Raw genomic sequence first — 20138 nt, forward strand, 5'->3', positions numbered from 1 at the left:
TCTCCACACCCTCTCCAGCATTTGTTGTTTGCAGATGTTCTAGATAATGCCCATTCTAACCGGTGTGAGGTGATACCTCATTGCAGTTTCAATTTGCATTTCTCTAATAATTAGTGATGTTGAACATCTTTGCATGTTCCTCTTGGCCATCTGTATGTCTTCTTTGGAGAAACATCTATTTAGGTCTGCTGCCCATTTTTTCATTGGCTTGTTTAATTTTTTAATATTGAGGTGCAGGAGCTGTTTATATATTTTGGAGATTAATTCTTTGTCAGTTGATTCATTTGCAAATACTCTCTCCCATTCTGAGGGTTGGGTTTTCATCTTGTTTATAGCTTCCATTGCTGGGCAAAAGCTATTAAATTTCATTAGGTCCCATTTGGTTTTATTTCCATTACTCCAGGAGATGGGTCAAAAAAGATCTTCCTGTGATTTATGTCAAAGAGTGCTCTTCCTAGGTTTTCCTCTAATAGTTTTATAGTGTCTGGCCTTACATTTAGGTCTTTAATCCATTTTGAACTTATTTTTGTGCCTGGTGTTAACGAGTGTTCTACTTTCATTCTTTTACATGTAGCTGTGCAGTCTTCCCAGCACCACTTACTGAAGAGACTGCCTTTTCTCCATTGTATATCCTTGCCTTCTTTGTTACAGATTAGTTGACCATAGGTGCATGGGTTTATCTCTGGGCTTTCTATCCTGCTCCACTGATCTATATTTCTGCTTTGGTGCCAGTACCATATTGTCTTGATGCCTGTAGCTTTGTAGTATACTCTGAAGTCAGGGAGTCTGATTCCGCCAGCTCCGTTTTTTTCTCTCAAGATTGGTTTGGCTAATCGGGGTCTTTTCTGTCTCTATACAAGTTTTTACATTTTTTTGTTCTAGTTCTGTAAAAAATGCCATTGGGGAGTCAGCTCAATGCACCACCAGTCCCTCCCATCAGGAAGCTTGCAAAAGCCTCTTACATAGCCTCATCCACCATAGGGCAGACAACAGAGGCAAGAAGAACTACAATCCTGCAGCTTGTGGAACAACAACCACATTCACAGAAAGATAGACAAGATGAAAAGGCAGAGGCGACATACCACATCAAGGAACAAGATAAAACTCCAGAAAAACAACTAAATGAAGTGGAGATAGGCAACCTTCCAGAAAAAGAATTCAGAATAATGATAGTGAAGATGATCCAGGACCTCGGAAAAAGAATGCAGGCAAAGATCGAGCAGATGCAAGAAATGTTTAATAAAGACCTAGAAGAATTAAAGAACAAAGAAACAGAGATGAACAATACAATAACTAAAATGAAAACTACACTAGAAGGAATCAACAGCAGAGTAACTGAGGCAGAAGAACGGATAAGTGACCTGCAAGACAGAATTGTGGAATTCACTGCTGTGGAACTGAATAAAGAAAAAAAAATGAAAAGAAATGAAGACAGCCTAAGAGACCTCTGGGACAATATTAAACGCAAAAACATTCGCATTATAGGGGTCCCAGAAGGAGAAGAGACAGAGAAAGGACCAGAGAAAATATTTGAAGAGATTATAGTCGAAAACTTCCCTAACGTGAGAAAGGAAATAGGCACCCAAGTCCAGGAAGTGCAGTGAGTCCCATACAGGATAAACCCAAGGAGAAACATGCCAAGACACACAGTAATCAAATTGGCAAAAATTAAAGACAAAGAAAAATATTGAAAGCAGCAAGGGAAAAATGACAAATAACATACAAGGCAACTCCCATAAGGTTAACAGCTGATTTCTCAGCAAAAACTCTACAAGGCAAGAGGGAGTGGCATGATATACTTAATGTGATGAAAGGGAAGAACCTACAACCAAGATTACTCTACCCAGAAAGGATCTCATTCAGATTCGATGGATAAATCAAAAGCTTTACAGACAAGCAAAAGCTAACAGAATTCAGCACCACCAAACCAGCTCTACAACAAATGCTAAAGGAACTTCTCTAAGTGGGAAACACAAGAGGAGAAAAGGACCTACAAAAACAAACCGAAAACAGTTAAGAAAATGGTAATAGGAACATGCATATTGATAATTACCTTAAATGTGAATGGATTAAATGCTCCAAACAAAAGACACAGGCTTGCTGAATGGATACAAAGACCCACATATATGCTGTCTACAAGAGACCCACTTCAGACCTAGGGACACATACAGACTGAAAGTGAGGGGATGGAAAAAGATATTCCATGCAAATGGAAATAAAAAGAAAGTTGGAGTAGCAATACTCATATTGCTACTCATAAAATAGATTTTAAAATAAAGGATGTTACAAGAGACAAGGAAGGACAATACATAATGATCAAGGGATCAAACCAAGAAGAAGATATAACAATTATAAATATATATGCACCCAACATAGGAGAACCTCAGTACATAAGGCAACTGCTAACAGCCATAAAAGAGGAAATCGACAGTAACACAATAATAGTGGGGGACTTTAACACCTCACTTACAACAATGGACAGATCATCCAAAATGAAAATAAATAAGGAAACAGAAGCTTTAAATGACACAATAGATCAGATAGATTTAATTGATATTTATAGGACATTCCATCCAAAAACAGCAGATTACACTTTCTTCACAAGTGCGCACGGAACATTCTCCAGGATAGATCACATCTTGTGTCACAAATCAAGCCTCAGTAAATTTAAGAAAATTGAAATCATATCAAGCATCTTCTCTGACCACAATACTATGAGATTAGAAATCAATTACAGGGAAAACAACGGAAAAACACAAACACATGGAGGCTAAACAATACGTTACTAAATAACTAAGAGATCACTGAAGAAATCAAAGAGGAAATCAAAAAATACTTAGAGACAAATGACAATGAAAACACGATGATCCAAAACCTATGGGATGCAGCAAAAGCAGTTCTAAAAGGGAAGTTTATGGCTATACAAGCCTACCTCAAGAAACAAGAAAAATCTCAAATAAACAATCTAAACTTACACCTAAAGGAACTAGGGAAAGAAGAACAAATAAAACCCAAAGTTATCAGAAGGAAAGAAATCATAAATATCACAGCAGAAATAAATGAAATAGAAACAAAGAAAACAATAGCAAAGATCAATAAAACTAAAAGCTGTTTCTTTGAGAAGATAAACAAAATTGATAAAATTTGATGATAGACAGACTCATCAAGAAAAAGAGGGAGAGGACTTAAATCAATAAAATTAGAAATGGAAAAGGAGAAGTTACAACAGACACTGCAGAAATACAAAGAATCCTAAGAGCCTACTACAAGCAACTATATGCCAATAATATGGACAACCTGGAAGAAATGGACAAATTCGTAGAAAGGTATAACCTTCCAAGACTGAAGCGGTAAGAAATAGAAAATATGAACAGATGAAGTGCAAGTAATGAAATTGAAACTGTGATTAAAAATCTTCCAACAAACAAAAGCCCAGGACTAGTTGGCTTCACAGGTGAATTCTATCAAAAATTTAGAGAACAGATAACACCTATCCTTCTTAAACTCTTCCAAAAAATTGCAGAGGAAGGAAAACTCAGAAACTCATTGTATGAGGCCACCATCACCCTGATACCCAAACCAGACAAAGGTACTAGAAAAAAAGAAAATTACAGACCAATATCACTGATGAATATAGATGCAAAAATCCTCAACAGAATACTAGCAAACAGAATCCAACAGCACATTAAAAGGGTCATACAACATGATCAAGTGGGGTTTATCCAATGGATGCAAGGATTCTTCAATATACACAAATCAATCAATGTGATACACCACTTTAACAAACTGAAGAAGAAAAACCATATGATCATCTCAATAGATGCAGAAAAAGCTTTTCACAAAATTCAACACCCACATATGATAAAAACTCTCCAGAAAGTGGGCATAGAGGGAACTTATCTCAACATAATAAAGGCCATATATGACAAACCCACAGCAAACATCATTCTCAATGGTGAAAAACTGAAAGCATTTCTTCTAAGGTCAAGAACAAGACATGAATGTCCACTCTCACCACTATTATTCAACATAGTTTTGGAAGTCCTAGCCACGGCAATCAGAGATGAAAAAGAAATAAAAGGAGTACAAATTGGAAAAGAAGAAGTAAAACTGTCAGTGTTTGCAGATGACATAATATTATACATAGAGAATCCTAAAGATGCCACCAGAAAGCTACTAGAGCTAATCAACGAATTTGGTAAAGTTGCAGGATACAAAATTAATGCACAGAAATCTCTTGCATTCCTATACACTAATGATGAAAAATCTGACAGAGAAATTAAGGAAACACTCCCATTTCCCATTGCAACAAAAAGAATAAAATACCTAGGAATAAACCTACCTAGGGACACAAAAGACCTGTATGCAGAAAACTATAAGACACTGATAAAAGAAATTAAAGATGATACAAACAGATGGAGAGATATACAATGTTCTTGGATTGGAAGAATCAATATTGTGAAAATGACTATACTACCCAAAGCAATCTACAGATTAAATGCCATCCTTATCAAATTACCAATGGCATTTTTTACAGAACTAGAACAAAAAATCTTAAAATTTATATGGAGACACAGAAGACCCCGAATAAGCAAAGCATTCTTGAGGGAAAAAAAAGAAGCAGGAGGAATCAGACACCCTGACTTCAGACTATACTACAAAGCTACAGTCATTAAGACAGTATGGTATTGGCACAAAAACAGAAACATAGATCAATGGAACAACATAGAAAGCCCAAAGATAAACCCATGCAGCTATGGTCAAATAATCTATGACAAAGGAGGCAAGGATAAACAATGGAGAAAAGACAGTCTTTTCAAAAGTGGTGCTGGGAAAACTGGACAGCTACATGTAAAAGAATGAAATTATAACACTCCCTAACACTATACACAAAATTAAACTCAAAAAGGATTTGATACCTAAATGTAAGACCAGACAGTATAAAACTCTTAGAGGAAAACATAGGAAGAACACTCTTTGACATAAATCACAGCAAGATCTTTTTTGACCCATCTCCTAGAGTAATGGAAATAAAAACAAAAGTAAACAAGTGGGACCTAATGAAACTTCAAATCTTTTGCACAGAAAAGGAAACCATAAACAAGGCGAAAAGACAACCCTTAGAATGGGATAAAATATTTGGAAATGAATCAACGGACAAAGTATTTATCTCCAAAATATACGAACAGCTCATGCAGCTCAATATTAAATAAACAAACAACCCAATCCAAAAATAGGCCAAAGACCTAAATAGACATTTCTCCAAGGAAGACACACAGATGGCCAAGAAGGACATGAAAAGCGGCTCAACATCCCTAATTATTAGAGAAATGCAAATCAAAACAACAGTGAGGTACCACCTCACACCAGTTAGAAGGGGATTCATCAGAAAATCTACAAACAACAAATGCTGGAGAGGCTGTGGAGAAAAGGGAACCCTCTTGCACTGTTGGTGGGAATGTAAATTGATACAGCCACTATGGAGAACAGTATGGAAGTTTTTTTAAAAAACTAAAAATAGAATTACCATATGTTCCAGCAATCCCACTACTAGGCATATACTCTGAGAAAATCATAATTCAAAAAGACACATGCACCCCAATGTGCACTGCAGCAGTGTTTACAATAACCACATCATCAAAGCTACCTAAATGCCCATCGACAGATTAATGGATAAAGAAGTTGTGGTACATATATACAATGGAATATTACTCAGCCATAAAAAAGAATGAAATTGGTCCATTTGTTGAGACACGGATGGATCTAGAGAGTGTCATACAGAGTGAAGTAAGTCAGAAAGAGAAAAACAAATATCATATATTAACACATATATGTGGAACCTAGAGAAATGGTACAGATGAACCGGTTCGCAGGGCAGAAGTTGAGACACAGATGTAGAGAACAAACGTATGGACACCAAGGGGGGAAACCACAGAGGGATGGGGATGGTGGTGTGATGAATTGGGTGATTGGGATTGTCATGTATATACTGAAGTGTATAAAATTGATGACTAATAAGAACCTGCTGTATAAAAATTAAATAAAATTAAAAAAATTTTTTAAATGCCATTGCTAATTTGATAGGGTTTGCATTGAATCTGTATATTTCTTTGGGTAGTATAGTCATTTTCACAATATTGTTTCTTCTAATTCAAGAACATGGTATATCTCTCCATCTGTTTATGTCTTTTTTTTTTTTTTTTTTTTCGGTACGCAGGCCTCTCACTGTTGTGGCCTCTCCCATTGTGGAGCACAGGCTCCGGAGGAGCAGGCTCAGTGGCCATGGCTCATGTGCCCAGCCGCTCCACAACATGTGGGATCTTCCCAGACCAGGGCACGAACCCATGTCCCCTGCATCGGCAGGCAGACTCTCAACCACTGCACCACCAGGGAAGCCCTGATTTCCTCTTATATAGCTGTTACCATTTCCCTTATGTATTGAGGTGCTCCTATGTTGGGTGCATATATATTTATAATTGTTATATCTTCTTCTTGGATTGATCCCTTGATCATTATGTAGTGTCCTTCCTTGTCTCTTGTAACATTCTTTATTTTAAAGTCTATTTTATCTGCTATGAGTATTGCTCTTCCAGATTTCGTTTGATTTCCATTTGCATGGAATATCTTTTTCCATCCCCTCACTTTCACTCTGTATGTGTCCCTAGGTCTGAGCTAATTTGGTGGTGCTGAATTCTCTTAGCTTTTGCTAGTCTGTAAATGTTTTAATTTCTCCATCGAATCTGAGTGAGATCCTTGCTGGGAAGAGTAATATTGGTTGTAGCTTCTTCCTTTTCATTACTTTAAATATATTGTGCCACTCCCTTCTGGCTTGTAGACTCTCTGCTGAGAAATCAGCTGTTAACCTTATGGGAGTTTCCTTGTATGTTATTTGTCATTTTTCCCTTGTTGCTTTTAATAATTTTTCTTTGTCTTTAATTTTTGTCAATTTGATTAGTATGAGTCTTGGTGTGTTTCTCCATGGGTTTATCCTGCCTGGGACTCTCTGTGGTTCTTGGACTTGGGTGGTTATATTCTTTCCCATATTAGTGAAGTTTTTGACTATAATCTCTTCAAATATTTTCTCTAGACCTTCCTCTCTCTCTTCTTCTTCTGGGACCCCTATAATGTGAGTTGTGGTGCATTTGATGTTGTCCCAGAGATCTCTTAGGCTGTCTTCATTTCTTTTCATTCTTTTTTCTTTATTCTGTTCCACTGCAGTGAATTCCACCATTCTGTTTTCCAGGTCACTTATCCATTCTTCTGCCTCAGTTACTCTGCTATTGATACCTTCTAGTGTATTTTTCATTTCAGTTATTGTATTGTTCATCTGTTTGTTCTTTACTTCTTCTAGGTGTTTGTTCTTTAATTTTTGAAGATCTTTGTTAAACATTTCTTACTTCTTCTTGATCTTTGCCTTCATTCTTTTTCCGAGGTCCTGGATCATCTTCACTATTATTATTCTGAATTCTTTTTCTGGAAAACTGCCTATCTCCACTTCACTTAGTTTTTTTTTCTGGGGTTTTTTCTTGTTCCTTCATCTGGTACATAGTCTTTTGCCTTTTCATTGTGTCTATCTTTCTGTGAATGTGGTTTCCGTTCCACAGGCTGCAGAATTATAGTTCTTCTTGTTTCTGCTGTCTGCCCTCTGGTGGATGAGGCTATCTAAGAGGCTTGTGCAAGCTTCCTGATGGGAGGGACTGGTGGTGGGTAAAGCTGGGTGTTTTTCTGGTGGGCAGAGCTCAGTAAAACTTTAATCCACTTGTCTGCTGATGGGTGGGGCTGAGTTCCCTCTGTATTGGTTGTTTGGCCTGAGGCGACCCAGTATTGCAGGCTACAGGCTCTTTGGTGGGACTCGTGGCAGACTCTTGGAAGGCTCATGCCAAGGAGTACTTCCCAGAACTTCTGCTGCCAGTGTCCTTGTCCCCATGGTGAGCCACAGCACCCCGCCCCCACCCCCCGGGCCTCTGCAGGAAACCCTCCAACACTAGCAGGTAGGTCTGGTTCAATCTCCTATGGGGTCCCTGCTCCTTCCCTCTGGGTCCTGTTGTGCACATTACTTTGTGTGTGCCCTCCAAGAGTGGAGTCTCTGTTTCCCCCAGTCCTGTTGAAGTCCTGCAATCAATTCCCGCTATCCTTCAAAGTCTGATTCTCTGGGAATTCCTCCTCCCATTGCCGGACCCACAGGTTGGGAAGCCTGACATGGGGCTCAGAACCTTCACACCAGTGGGTGGATTTCTGTGGTATAATTGTTCTCCCGTTTGTCAGTCACCCACAGAGCAGTTATGGGATTTGGTTTTATTGTGAGTGCGCCCCCTTGTGTCATCTCATTGCGGCTTCTCCATTGTCTTTGGATGTGGGGGTCCCTTTTTTGGTGAGTTCCAGTGTCTTCCTGTTGATGATTGTTCAGCAGTTAGTTGTGATTCTGGTGCTCTCAGAAGAGGGAGTGAGCGCACATCCTTCTACTCTGCCATCTTGAATGAATCACTATCAACTGCTGATGCCAATGCTTTTCCTCCCAACACTGGGAAGCTGACTGATTGCATCACTAAGTCCTCTTGTTACTGAACCAAACTTGGGTCTGCTCAGCCACGTGCAGTAAAGCCAGTCTAATGACAGTGAGCTGTGGTGAAGGTAAGTGCAGTGTTTATTTTAGGGAGCCAAGCGAGGAATTCAGGAGAGCTAGTGAAGCCTGAACTCTGATCAGTTATTTTTGTAGAATGGATCCCAATTTGGGTTTTATTGATGTTTTCTCATGATTAGATTGAGGTTATGTTTAATATTCCATAATCTTGCTATTGTTAGAAAAATTACATCAACTGAAATCACTCCCCCTCTGCCTGTCCCTGCTCCCACCCCACCCACATGACCAATGTTCAAGCCCATTATCAAAAGATGCAAAAGAAATAATAATAGAAACATCATGAGCAGATGAAGGTAAAACATTATAATGCTGAAAGAATTTCTAGTAAGGTGGCAGCAATCTGAACCAAATGGCAGCTTTTGCAGCATACCTATATTATTCCTTACTTCATAGTTTTAAGATAAAAAATTCCAAGTACAATTTTAAAAATTATGGTACATAAAGTTTTCAAAAAGTTGATATTATGCTGTTTCCTCAGGAATGAGGTGGTGCTGGAGGTGGTTGGTGGAATGGATTTAGGGGGTGGGCAGTTTTTTTAGAGACATTCTGCCAGGAAGCCAGTCTCTTTCCCAAATAAATCCATGAGGTTGATTAAATAAGCCCTCCTATATGTAAAAAAGCACATGATTTACTATCTGAAGGATAATATGGCCAAGTTATGCCCAGTGTGGCCATATTATTGGCCTTTAAGCCAACTTTAGCCAAGAGTGGTCAGCATGACCTTACAAAAAAAAGATGACCAGGGCTTCCCTGGTGGCGCAGTAGTTGAGAGTCCATCTGCCGATGCAGGGGACACGGGTTCGTGCCCCGGTCCGGGAGGATCCCATATGCCGCGGAGCGGCTGGGCCTGTGAGCCATGGCCGCTGAGCCTGCGCGCCCGGAGCCTGTGCTCTGCAATGGGAGAGGTCACAACAGTGAGAGGCCCAAGCACCACAAAAAAAAAAAAAAAAAAAAAAAGATGACCTTGTGGACTGGTGGCAAAGGTAATATACCTCAGAACTACAGGTCTGAGCAAATCAAACCACCAAAGAGAGGGATAGTTGAAGAATGAAAATTACATCTGCAACAGAATAATATGTAATAATAAATGCATAAGTTAACATTCAGTATATTTTTGTGTGAGTTTTATTTATTGTGAATAAATACTCTTAAGAACGTTTTTCAAGTAAAGAATTCAGTTATAGTTCTATTGCAGAAAATGGAGTCTAGATGAGCTCCAGAGACCATCAAGTCACAGTAATAGTACATAGAGACTCCCAGATGTTTGGTACCCAAAAGGGATGTTTACAAAAACACATTTTTGCAAAAGGACTGTTACATTTGCACAGATGTATGTGTGTATCAGAACAGAAAATGCACTTTGGGGAAATTAAATAAATATTGTTTGAAAAAGTGGACTTTTAAGTATGGTTATAAATCTCAAAAAGAAATAGCTCTAATTTATTGCCCATCTAGGAGAAATTCTGGGTGTACTCTTTCTGGATGTACTTTCCTCTTCATTCTTACAACTATGGCACAGGGGAGTAATTATCAGTTTGTGAATTCTACTGTGAAAGGACCTAAGTGATTTCACTGGAAATCTTTCCCAGAGACTTTCCTTTGCTTTTTAAAATAATATAATTGGATGTGAAATGAATGGCTGGCACATTTTAGAACATATATATTGCAAATGATGGCAGATTTGAAAGAACTAGAAGTGCCTAAATGCTATGGTTGTGCCAGTAACGGAGGCATAGGCTCTTGGGTTTTGTGGGAATGTATTAAATTACAGAAACTTTTAAAAATAAAAAGGTTCTTACAAATAACCTTGTAATAAAAAACAATGTTCATAAGCTTCCTAAAACAACTCTATATTAATCTGGCTTTTGGTAAATAAAACTCCAAGGAAAACTTCCTTCCAAATGTGAACGTGTCACAGTAAAAATATATTGACATGGAGGTAATGAAGATGAAATAAGTAATATTTTCCCTTAAACACGAAGGGATTATAGTTATGATTCACTAATTAGAAACAATAACATGATTTAAAAGCTATGATGAATTTTAAATGAGAGTTGTAGTAGACCAATTTATTTTGATGGATAATTGTCAGAGTAGTAAATTGAGATTATAAACTGTGCTACATAATGTAGGATATTTGAATTCACTATGATTAAGACAGAACAAAGCAGCCAGTAGATTCTAAATAAATTATTTGATGACTATGTTGAATATTGCAAAAATCAATTAACATGGTATTATGCTTTGTCCTGTTAAATAATGTCCATTTTATAAAAGCCATAAGGCTTATTAAATTTAAGAAATTGCTTTAGTCTTTCATAATATCTGAAGACATTAATTAAGTAAACCATGAGCATAAGAAAGAAGCATTCTAAAGGACTTTGTGGGCCAATCTGGCTTGATAAATAATCAAAGCTTATGCCATCTCAAAGAAAATTGGGATTATTCAAAGTTATTCATTTTTGACTCTAACTCATTCTGATGTATTATTATTCTAACTTTTCAAACATGATTTTGTAGGACAAAAAATGGAAATCATAAGATAGCTTCACATTTAAAAAAAGCATACAATAGATCACATTCATGTGCCTTTTTCAGTCTGCTGTTGAGATCATTAATGAAACAGTAATTCCCATGGTGTTGGACATGGCATAATCTACTATTTGGCTGCTGGGATAGTTTCCTGATATTTGTCACCAATATTGGGCAGTTGTTCAATCAGATAAAGTGGATTAAATATTTTTAACGTGTACGAATGAAAACTCTCTTTTTCAAAGGAATGAGAAGGTGAGAGGTAAAACTTTGAGAACATTTGTAAAGGTGCATTTACAGAAAGTATGCTTGATGCTTATGTTGCCAAGGTTATGGTTTTATCTATAGAAGGTATTTTTAAATTTACTTTATAATTACATTATAAAATGTTAAAGAAGAATACAGAAGTTTTGTCACTGACATGCCAGTTTTTTCCTGAGTGTGTCTGAGGAAAGCAAGTTTTACTGGACATCTGAAATGTTATAAAATATGAACAGTCACTGTCCTCGCTTCAGAGAGTACTATTGGTGACAAGCATTTTTCCTGTAAATATTTCATCTTTCACCTATGAACTAAACATCTCATCTCCACCCTATGAATTTCCCATCTTTTTTACCTACTAGTAGTAAGAACTTGAGCAAATAATTTCATTTCAGGGCCTCATATTAGGAAATGAGTACAATGTTCATTAATGTTTTTCAAAATATGGGTCATTACTCCATTTGTGGGTCACAACTAATATTTTTATAAAATAAAATGGAATTGACTCAATTTGAATAGAAAATATAGAGAAGACACAGTAAAAGCCTTGTTTGCAAATTTTGTTTCAGTTTTAAATATCTGTGTGCACAGTGTGATATAAAGTGTATTCCTTAATATAAGATGTAGGCAAAAAAGTTTGACAAATACTGTTCTAAAGAATCATAAGCTCCTTCTAAGTCTAAAATGAAATTATATTCTAGTTTCCAGCTCAAAAACTGTGATATTGACCTCTTTTAACCTTATGTCATATGGTTTATTGCCTGACAGACAACAGTAGCCAGTTATTGGGTTGGCCAAAAAGTGCCTTCGATTTTTAAGTAAAAATAAAAAACACATTTTTCATTTTCACCAAGACTTTTATTGAACAAAGTATTCACCCTTTTGTTCCACTGCCATTTTTCAGGCAACTTCATAATTTCATCTTCCCAATACTTTTTATCTTTTTGAGCAAAGAACAGTTCCAGGTGCCTTTTATGGTCTTCCAGGGAATTGAAATTTTTTCCATTAAGAGAATTTTGTAAAGATCAAAATAAATGGAAATCTGAAGGTACTATGTCTGGTGAATATGGCAGATGAATGAGAACTTCCCAGCCAAGCTAAGCTTTTGCCTGGTGATCAAAGAAACATGCAGTCTTGTGTTATCCTGATGGAAGGTTATGTGTTTTCTGTTGACTAATTCCGAATGATTTTTTCTAGTGCTGATTTCAGTTGGTCTAACTGGGAGCAGTACTTTCTGGAATTAATCATTTGGTTTTCTGGAAGGAGCTCACAATAGAGGACTCCCTTCCAATCCCACCATATACACAACATCACCTTCGTTGGATGAAGACCAGCCTTTGGTGTGGTTGGTGGTGGTTCATTTTGCTTGCTTCACAATCTCTTCTGTTCCACGCTCTTGTACAGTACCCACTTTTCATTGCCTGTCACAATTTGTCTTAAAATGGAACGTTTTCATTACGTTTAAGTAGAGAATCACATGCGGAAATATGGTCAAGAAGCTTTTTTTTGCTTAACTTACATGGAACCCAACCATCAAAGCGATGAACATAACTAGGTGGGTGCAAATGATTTTCAACGCTTGATTTGGATATTTTAAGTATGTTGGCTATCTCCGCCGTGGTATAACAATGATTATTCTCAATTAATGTCTCAGTTTGATTGCTATCAACTTCAACGGGTCTACCTGCCCGTGGAACCTCATCCAGTGAGAAATCTCCAGCATGAAACTTTGCAAACCACTTTTGACATGTTCAATCACTCACAGTACCTTCTCTGTACACTGCACAAATCTTTTTTTTGAGTTTCAGTTGCGTTTTTGCCTTTTTGAAATAATATGCCAAAAATGTTGCTTTTTCCCTTCCATCTTCAATGTTATAATGGCTACAAAAAATTCACCTATTTTGATAAGTCTTTTTTAAAATGCACGCTGATGTGACAGCTGTCATGTGCAATTTAATAAAATTCTTTCAATGAAGTTAAAGACAACTAAGTGCTACTAGAGCCATCTTATGGAAAAAACCGAGCGAACCTTTTGGCCAACCCAATACAAGGGTTAAAGTGAGTGAAAAATATTTACTCCCTCAATTAGTTGTACTCGTTATACCCATTGTAAGTCATTAAAAGACAACTTCTTGGGCTTTCACACACTCTGGGTAAATGCCAGACCTAAGGCAGATAGGAGTTTGCCATGTTTGAGAAATAGAAATAGGTGAGAATGGTAGGTATCTAGTGAAAAGAGACAGAATAGTAGGAGATGAAGTAAATCATGGTAAAGTGTTTAGAGTATATTTTTACTGCCAGGGGAGCCATTTGAAAGCTGTAAGCAGAGGACTTCTGTGGCCTTTTTTTTTTTTAAGACCAGTAGGATCGCTGTATAGAAAATAGATTTTTACACAGCAAGAATGAAACTAAGAAGGTTAAAAGACTATGACAGTCATTCAGGTGAGAGATGGTTGTGGCTTCTATTAAGGTAGTAGCAGTGGAGATGAAAAAAAAATAGATGGATTTGGGGAAAGTTTTGGAAGCATACAATACAGAATTTGCTAATAGACTGGATATAGGGGGCTTGGCAAAGAAGGGAATCAATGATAGTTCCTAGAATTTTAGTTGTGATGGGGAAGAGCAAGTTGGGGGGCATGGTGGCAGGAATCCAGACTTCTGTTTGGGAGATGTTAACTTTGAGATACATTTTAGGCATCTAAATGAACATGTCAAGAAAGTAGAACTGGGTTTCATGGGAGAAGTAAGGACTGCTGAATTTTATGTATTTGGGCATCATAAACATATAAACAGTATTTATAGTCACAGGACTGCTACTTCCATAAGAGTGTCATGCAGTGTCTCTTTTAGTCTTGATAACAATTCAAGGGAGTTATTTTCTTTTTATATCGATATGATTAGCTTCTTTCTATATCTGATCAACTCCTATGCTCAGAGATACATAGGCTAACTGTCAAGCAGCTACTAAATGGTGGAGCCTGGATTCAGATCTGTCTGACAGAGTTCTTGTTCTTTCCATTACACCAGGTTGTTTTACTGAAGTATTAGAATATGTGAATTTCTGTGTGGAGGATTTTTAATTTTTTTGAATGAAGGTTTTTTTTTTTTAAAAGGTCTGTCTAGTCTAGAGAGAATGAACTTCATTCAGAATCAAATCCAAGTTTATAAATTCAGTAGTCTTTTCTATCCTTATGCAACTTCCCTTGGGCAGGTGCCACTGATAGTTCCTTTTTTTTTTTTTTCCTTTTTAACTCTACTCCTTTGGCATGTGGGATATGACTCTCTGTTTTCCTTTTTCCTCATATGTTGATTTTCTTTTCTTCACTGACCCTTAAGTTTACATGTTATGCAGGAATTTTTAGCCTTCTTTCTTCACTTTACATATTCCCCCTTTACATTTTTATGTTCTCATTGCTTCAAATACTAAATATTCCCTTATGACCCTCAAATTTTTTGCTTCCGCTCCAGACATTTTTTCCCTAGCTCTATCCAACCAGGTCCAAAGGTTTCTGAAAGCAATTAGCTTGGAGGCTCCCCCGTGTGAATAAAGAGGAGCGAAGTTTAGGGGCTGTGATAATTCATCTACTTATAATCATTTACATATCGGCTGCTTTTATGGAGTTTAAAAAATAGAGTGGCAAGCAGACAGTGATCCACGGGGAGCGTTAACTAAGGGTTTGGATTGGCACGAAGCCATTCATGTGAACATAAAGAAGTCCTCGGCCACAGGAACATAACTTGCAGAGCAGAATTCTGCTTAGTTCCTCAAAGAGATTTAACCAGAAATTTTTGAAGTGTATCAGTTCAGCCGAACATTAAAAAGGAAATCGAAGGCGAATCCCATCACGGAAGGAGGAAAGTTGGGGACAGATAACGGGTTCGCGCAGAACGTTGCATTGCAGCAGGTCATGAAGAGAACAAGGCACCGATTAGGGAGTGGGAAGAGAATGAATACACCTATGTAGAAAAAAGTGAAAAGCCGGGAGTGGCACACATTAAAGACCCAGAATTTGTTAAGAATCCACGGTAAAATAGACATCTCACCCCAAACCGGCTTCAGCGACTCAGGCTCCAGCGGCTCCGGCTCCAGCGGCTCCGCCCCCGCGTCCTCACAGACCTTACGCGAGGCGCACCGCCCACCTCGTCCCGCCCCCTTTCCCGACTGCCCCTCGGCAGAGCCGCGTGCACGTGTGCGGCGGATCCCGCCCCCTCCGCGCTCTTGGCCAATGAGAAATGGTGTCGTAATTCGCCGCCGCCTGGTCTCGGGTCGTGTGACTACATCTCCCCGCCCTCTCGCCCGGTCGCCTTCAGGTTCTGAGAAGATGGCGAAGGTCTCAGAGCTTTACGATGTCACATGGGAAGGTAACTGCTGCCGGGGCGGGCGCGGAAGGACCAGAAGCCGAGGGAAGCCGTACGGGAGTACCTGCTGCTCTCGGAGAGCTGGATTTTCCGGTCTCTCTTCGGCATTGGACCGGCAGAGCTGTGGTGGTGGCTGAGGTGGAGGTTGAGGCTGACCCCTTCCTTGGCCCGGCCACCGACTGGGCTCTGCGGTGTTCCCCACTAATTGCGCCAGTAGGCTGACCGACCGTCCTACCTCCGCGCCAGTCCAACGGCCCAGGGTAGCTTCCATTGTAAGGCGGCCGGGACCTGGGGCTAGGGTTGTCATACGTTTCCTGTGGCTGCTGGGCGGCGCGGAGGAGGCGGGATAGTTGCCTGCAGAAGCGTCTTTGCAGCCGAGAAATACACGGCCTGTACAGGCCTTTGAAGTGCTCTGTAAGGGTTACAATTCTCTGTAGTAAAGGTGTGTGGCAAACCCGTGAACATACCTGATTCTTTTACATGCCAGTTTGCATTTCATTCTCTCTTCAAAACTGGGTTTCTGATTTCTCCCCTTGTTAATTATTCCCTGTCCCACTCCCCCTCAAAACACATTTACACACACAACTTCCTTCTTATTCCCTACCGGTAATTCCTTTTCTGAAGGGGAAGTATCTCTGGTTTAATCTGAGGTGGAGTTTGTCTTTAAATTTGGAAGCAGCCAAACTTTGGACGGGTTCTGTAAGAGATTTTCCTTTCTTAAAAACTTTCGTGGGGCTTCCCCGGTGGCGCAGTGGTTGAGAGTCCGCCTGCCGATGCAGGGGACGCAGGTTCGTGCCCCGGTCCGGGAAGATCCCACATGCCGCGGAGCGGCTGGGCCCGTGAGCCATGGCCGCTGAGCCTGCACGTCCGGAGCCTGTGCTCCGCAGCGGGAGAGGCCACAACAGTGAGAGGCCCGCAAAAAAAAAAAAAACCTTTCGTGGGAGGCATGCATGCTTAAGAGAAGAGCCTTGAGTTTCTCTAAGGCATGAAATTTGTGTAATCGAAATTTATATTCCCAGCATTTCACAGTAGACTTAAGTAGCTTATTTATTCGGATATTTAAACAATGGCCTGATAACACGTGGACTGAAAACTATATTGATTGTTCAGTGGTGAGTAAATCTTTCCAGTATTACAAAGTTGAAAACAATAATGGGAAAAGGTAACATTCTTTTATACTGGAAGTGAGTTCAGTGATTTATTATTGTTTTTGTGGCTTCTAGCACACTGAACCGCAGTGTTTATATCTGTACTGGGGAATCAATTATATTAAAAGTGTTAAGTTCTCAGTGCTTGGAGACAGCAAATTAAGTAACACAGTCCCTACCTTCAGGGAGTTCATAGTCAAATGGAGAAAGACAGACTTGTAAAATGGTTTTAAAAGGCTTGTGTCAGGGTATATTCCTTCAGTAGATACGTGGCTGTTATTTTTAATGCTTTTAAGAAATGTTTCAAATATTTCATGGTTTTTCAAAGGTGCTATTTTGAAGGTATGTTCAATATAAGTTTCTTAGATGATAGTGTTGTGTAGAATGGTAGGGAATGAGTAGGTGTGTAACTACCAGCAGACAAGGTCATTTAAGTAACTTAGACCTTACCCGGTGGACATTCTAAAGATGAGTGACATAATTAGATTTAGACTAATCAATAATAACTACTTCACAAGTTTGTTGAGGAACAAAAGGGAAAACATTTGTTGAAGTGCTTTTAAACTATTAAATACATATAAAAAGATGATCTGGCTCCTGCCTGTGTCTCCAGCTTTATCTTAAGCTACTCTTCCCCTTGCTCTGTGAGCTGGCCACGATGGCTTTTGTTGAAAGCTCCTCTAGATGCTCCTCTAGTCTTAAGACTGGATACAAGCTATTCCTTCTGATAGGAGTGTTCTTCCCTCCTGGTTCTATTCTACTCTTATACTCTGCTCTACCGACTATACTTTTATCATTTCTCAGAATTCCCCTCAAAGGTCACATACTACAGAGAGCCTTCCTTGACCACCCTGCCCCCGCCCATTCTCCATCCCGCCACTAAAATATAAAAGAGAAAGGACAACAAAAACAAGCAACAAAACTTACCCCTGGTCCTTTAACTATGTGTCCTCATAGTATTGAAGTACTTACCCAATTGTGTTAAGTTTAAAAATTTTGTCTCTCCTCGAATGAAGAGGGACCAGGCCTATCTTGTTCTAGTGCATGACATGTTGGAGGAACTCAGTAATCTGTTGACTAAATGAGTTGTTAGTAGGATTAAAAAGTTAAAAAATCATCACAAAAAATACTATAAGTAATTTTCTTAGAGTTGGAGTGATTTTTTTAGTATCTTAGACTTAGGCAACTCACTTAGCAAATAGAATATAGTTTGCTCATTTTAATGTAATCAATAAGTAGAATTAAAATTCTATTTTAGGAGACTTTTAGGAAAAGAGTATTGTAGATTTTTCTTTCAGAGACTTTTGGTAACAAGAGGGTAATGGGAGGACCCTCGGGGTAGTTTTTTTGTTTAGATTTTTGGGGGGCGGGAGTGTCAGTTGACCTGTGTCCTTTAAGAATTCCATTGAATAGCATCATGAATTAAAGTACTGGAAATGGTTAGTTCAAAGAGTAGTGTGATTCTTGTGATAGGAAAACTTATCACATATTTATAAAAGACGTATATACTAAGTTTAACACTCTGTTAGTCTCTATTGGGCTCTGTAAAAAAGTAGGTATATGGTTTATTTATCAGCCAGTTGAAAGTTATTGATGTTTATTATATAGAGGAGTTTGGAGGTGGGAAGGAGTTGAAGGAGGGTATAGTCAAGTTTGTTGAGAATAGGGTATTTGGGCAGAATATGGATAGGATGCCTCGCACAGTGCCTGGCCTATAATAGGCATTAAATGAATATTTGTTGAAAAAATATTTATTAAAAATGTTTGAGGGGATTTTAGTTGTATATGCTCACTCTCTTTACTTCTCTTTTTATTCAGTCATTTAAACAACCACAATTTGGTTTCCATGCTCTATTAGTCCAGTAAGATTTCTAGGGAGATCTAATGCCGGGTCTAATGTATCTGTTTTGTACATCTTACTACGTTTGTCATTGCAGGTCATTCCCTCTATGAAAAATTCTTTCGTTGGTTTCTTAATAGCAGTAAGGCTCTCTTTTTACTTTTCAGAACTTTGCTGTGTTCTCTACATCCATTTGCTCCTTAATTTTTTTATTATTTAAAAAAAAATTTTTTTTGCGGTACTGGTCCATGGCCTGGAGGTTGGAGACCCTTGCCTTACCAAATGAGATACTTTTGTTCCTCTACCATGGTTTATGCTCTTTGTTGTAGAATTCATCTAACGAACTCCATTTGATCCTTAGGGCTTAATTCACATATCACAGATGTCTTCTTTAACCCTTTCTCCCTGCCAGGTGAAATTAATCTTTCCCTCACCTTGTTTTCTTAGTGCTCTGAACATAACCACTATCTTACCTTTTATCACATTATTTTGCTGTTGTTTACAGTTTTTCTGTTAACTTGTCAATTTCTTAGGCACACTGGATGATTCTTTTTCATCATTACGTTTATAGCATGTTATAGAAAGTATGTATTAATATATTTTTGAATGACTAATTAGAAGTCATGGGGGACATGACAGTGGGTGAAAGGGAATGATTTTCCTGTAATATACTTTGATTATGAATAAGTAGGAGGAGACTGATGGAAAATCGAGTACTGTTGGTAAATGAGAAATTTGACAAAAAAGGAGATGGGACCAGTTTTTCTCTTTTAGTCTCTAGTTTATAGGAAGGAATTCTACAGTTTCTTAAAGGGCATTCTAAAGCAAGTTAAGAAATAATCTAATAGATTAAAAGATAATTATTAAATTCAAACAGCATATTTTATTAATTCACCTGGGCTAGCATTTCTTAATTTGGGTGTCAGGGTACAGGCAAGGGGTGCAGTTTTGTGGAACAAATCTGTAAAACACTAAATAAATTTATATTCCCGAGGCTCTTCCTATTTTAAAATAGTCTGCCAGGTTGACAGAGAATGTCAACTTCAGACAGTGTAACTATGGTATAGGGGATGTGGTTTGAATGAGTTCTGAGAACCCAAGTTGTGGACCTTGTGGATATATGTTATATGCATGTTATCTTGTGGATGTATGTTATTTTGTGATGTAATAAGGTATAATGTATATTTGGTCTTCATCCCCAATTTCTGGCACAGAGCTCCTAAACCCTTGTAATTTCCTTAGTGATAAGGTTGATAGGAATATCTTCTGTTATAATATTTGGTCTTAGTCCTGGGTTCCACATATAACATCTTCTAAGATTTATAGTGATACATGTCTTTTTATATGCCACTGAATA

At 38.3% G+C, this 20138-nt stretch overlaps 1 protein-coding gene and 1 long non-coding RNA gene across 3 annotated transcripts in view; one reads left to right on the top strand and one right to left on the bottom strand.

The window, feature by feature from the left end:
• Window positions 1-15551, bottom strand: part of LOC132500946 (uncharacterized) — a 212686-nt gene extending 197135 nt beyond the window's left edge. The window contains exon 1 of the long non-coding RNA XR_009534100.1: window positions 15479-15551. This is a non-coding gene — a long non-coding RNA (uncharacterized LOC132500946). The remainder of the gene's footprint in view (window positions 1-15478) is intronic.
• Window positions 15552-15727: 176 nt separating this feature from the next.
• Window positions 15728-20138, top strand: part of EMC2 (ER membrane protein complex subunit 2) — a 48209-nt gene continuing 43798 nt past the window's right edge. For both annotated transcript variants that reach the window (XM_060115917.1, XM_060115918.1), the window contains exon 1: window positions 15728-15796. In XM_060115917.1, the coding sequence (XP_059971900.1) occupies window positions 15757-15796 (40 nt within the window). In that variant the 5' untranslated portion in view covers window positions 15728-15756. The remainder of the gene's footprint in view (window positions 15797-20138) is intronic.

This window comes from Mesoplodon densirostris, chromosome 13 (genome assembly GCF_025265405.1).
Source record: "Mesoplodon densirostris isolate mMesDen1 chromosome 13, mMesDen1 primary haplotype, whole genome shotgun sequence".
Taxonomy (NCBI): domain Eukaryota; kingdom Metazoa; phylum Chordata; class Mammalia; order Artiodactyla; family Ziphiidae; genus Mesoplodon; species Mesoplodon densirostris.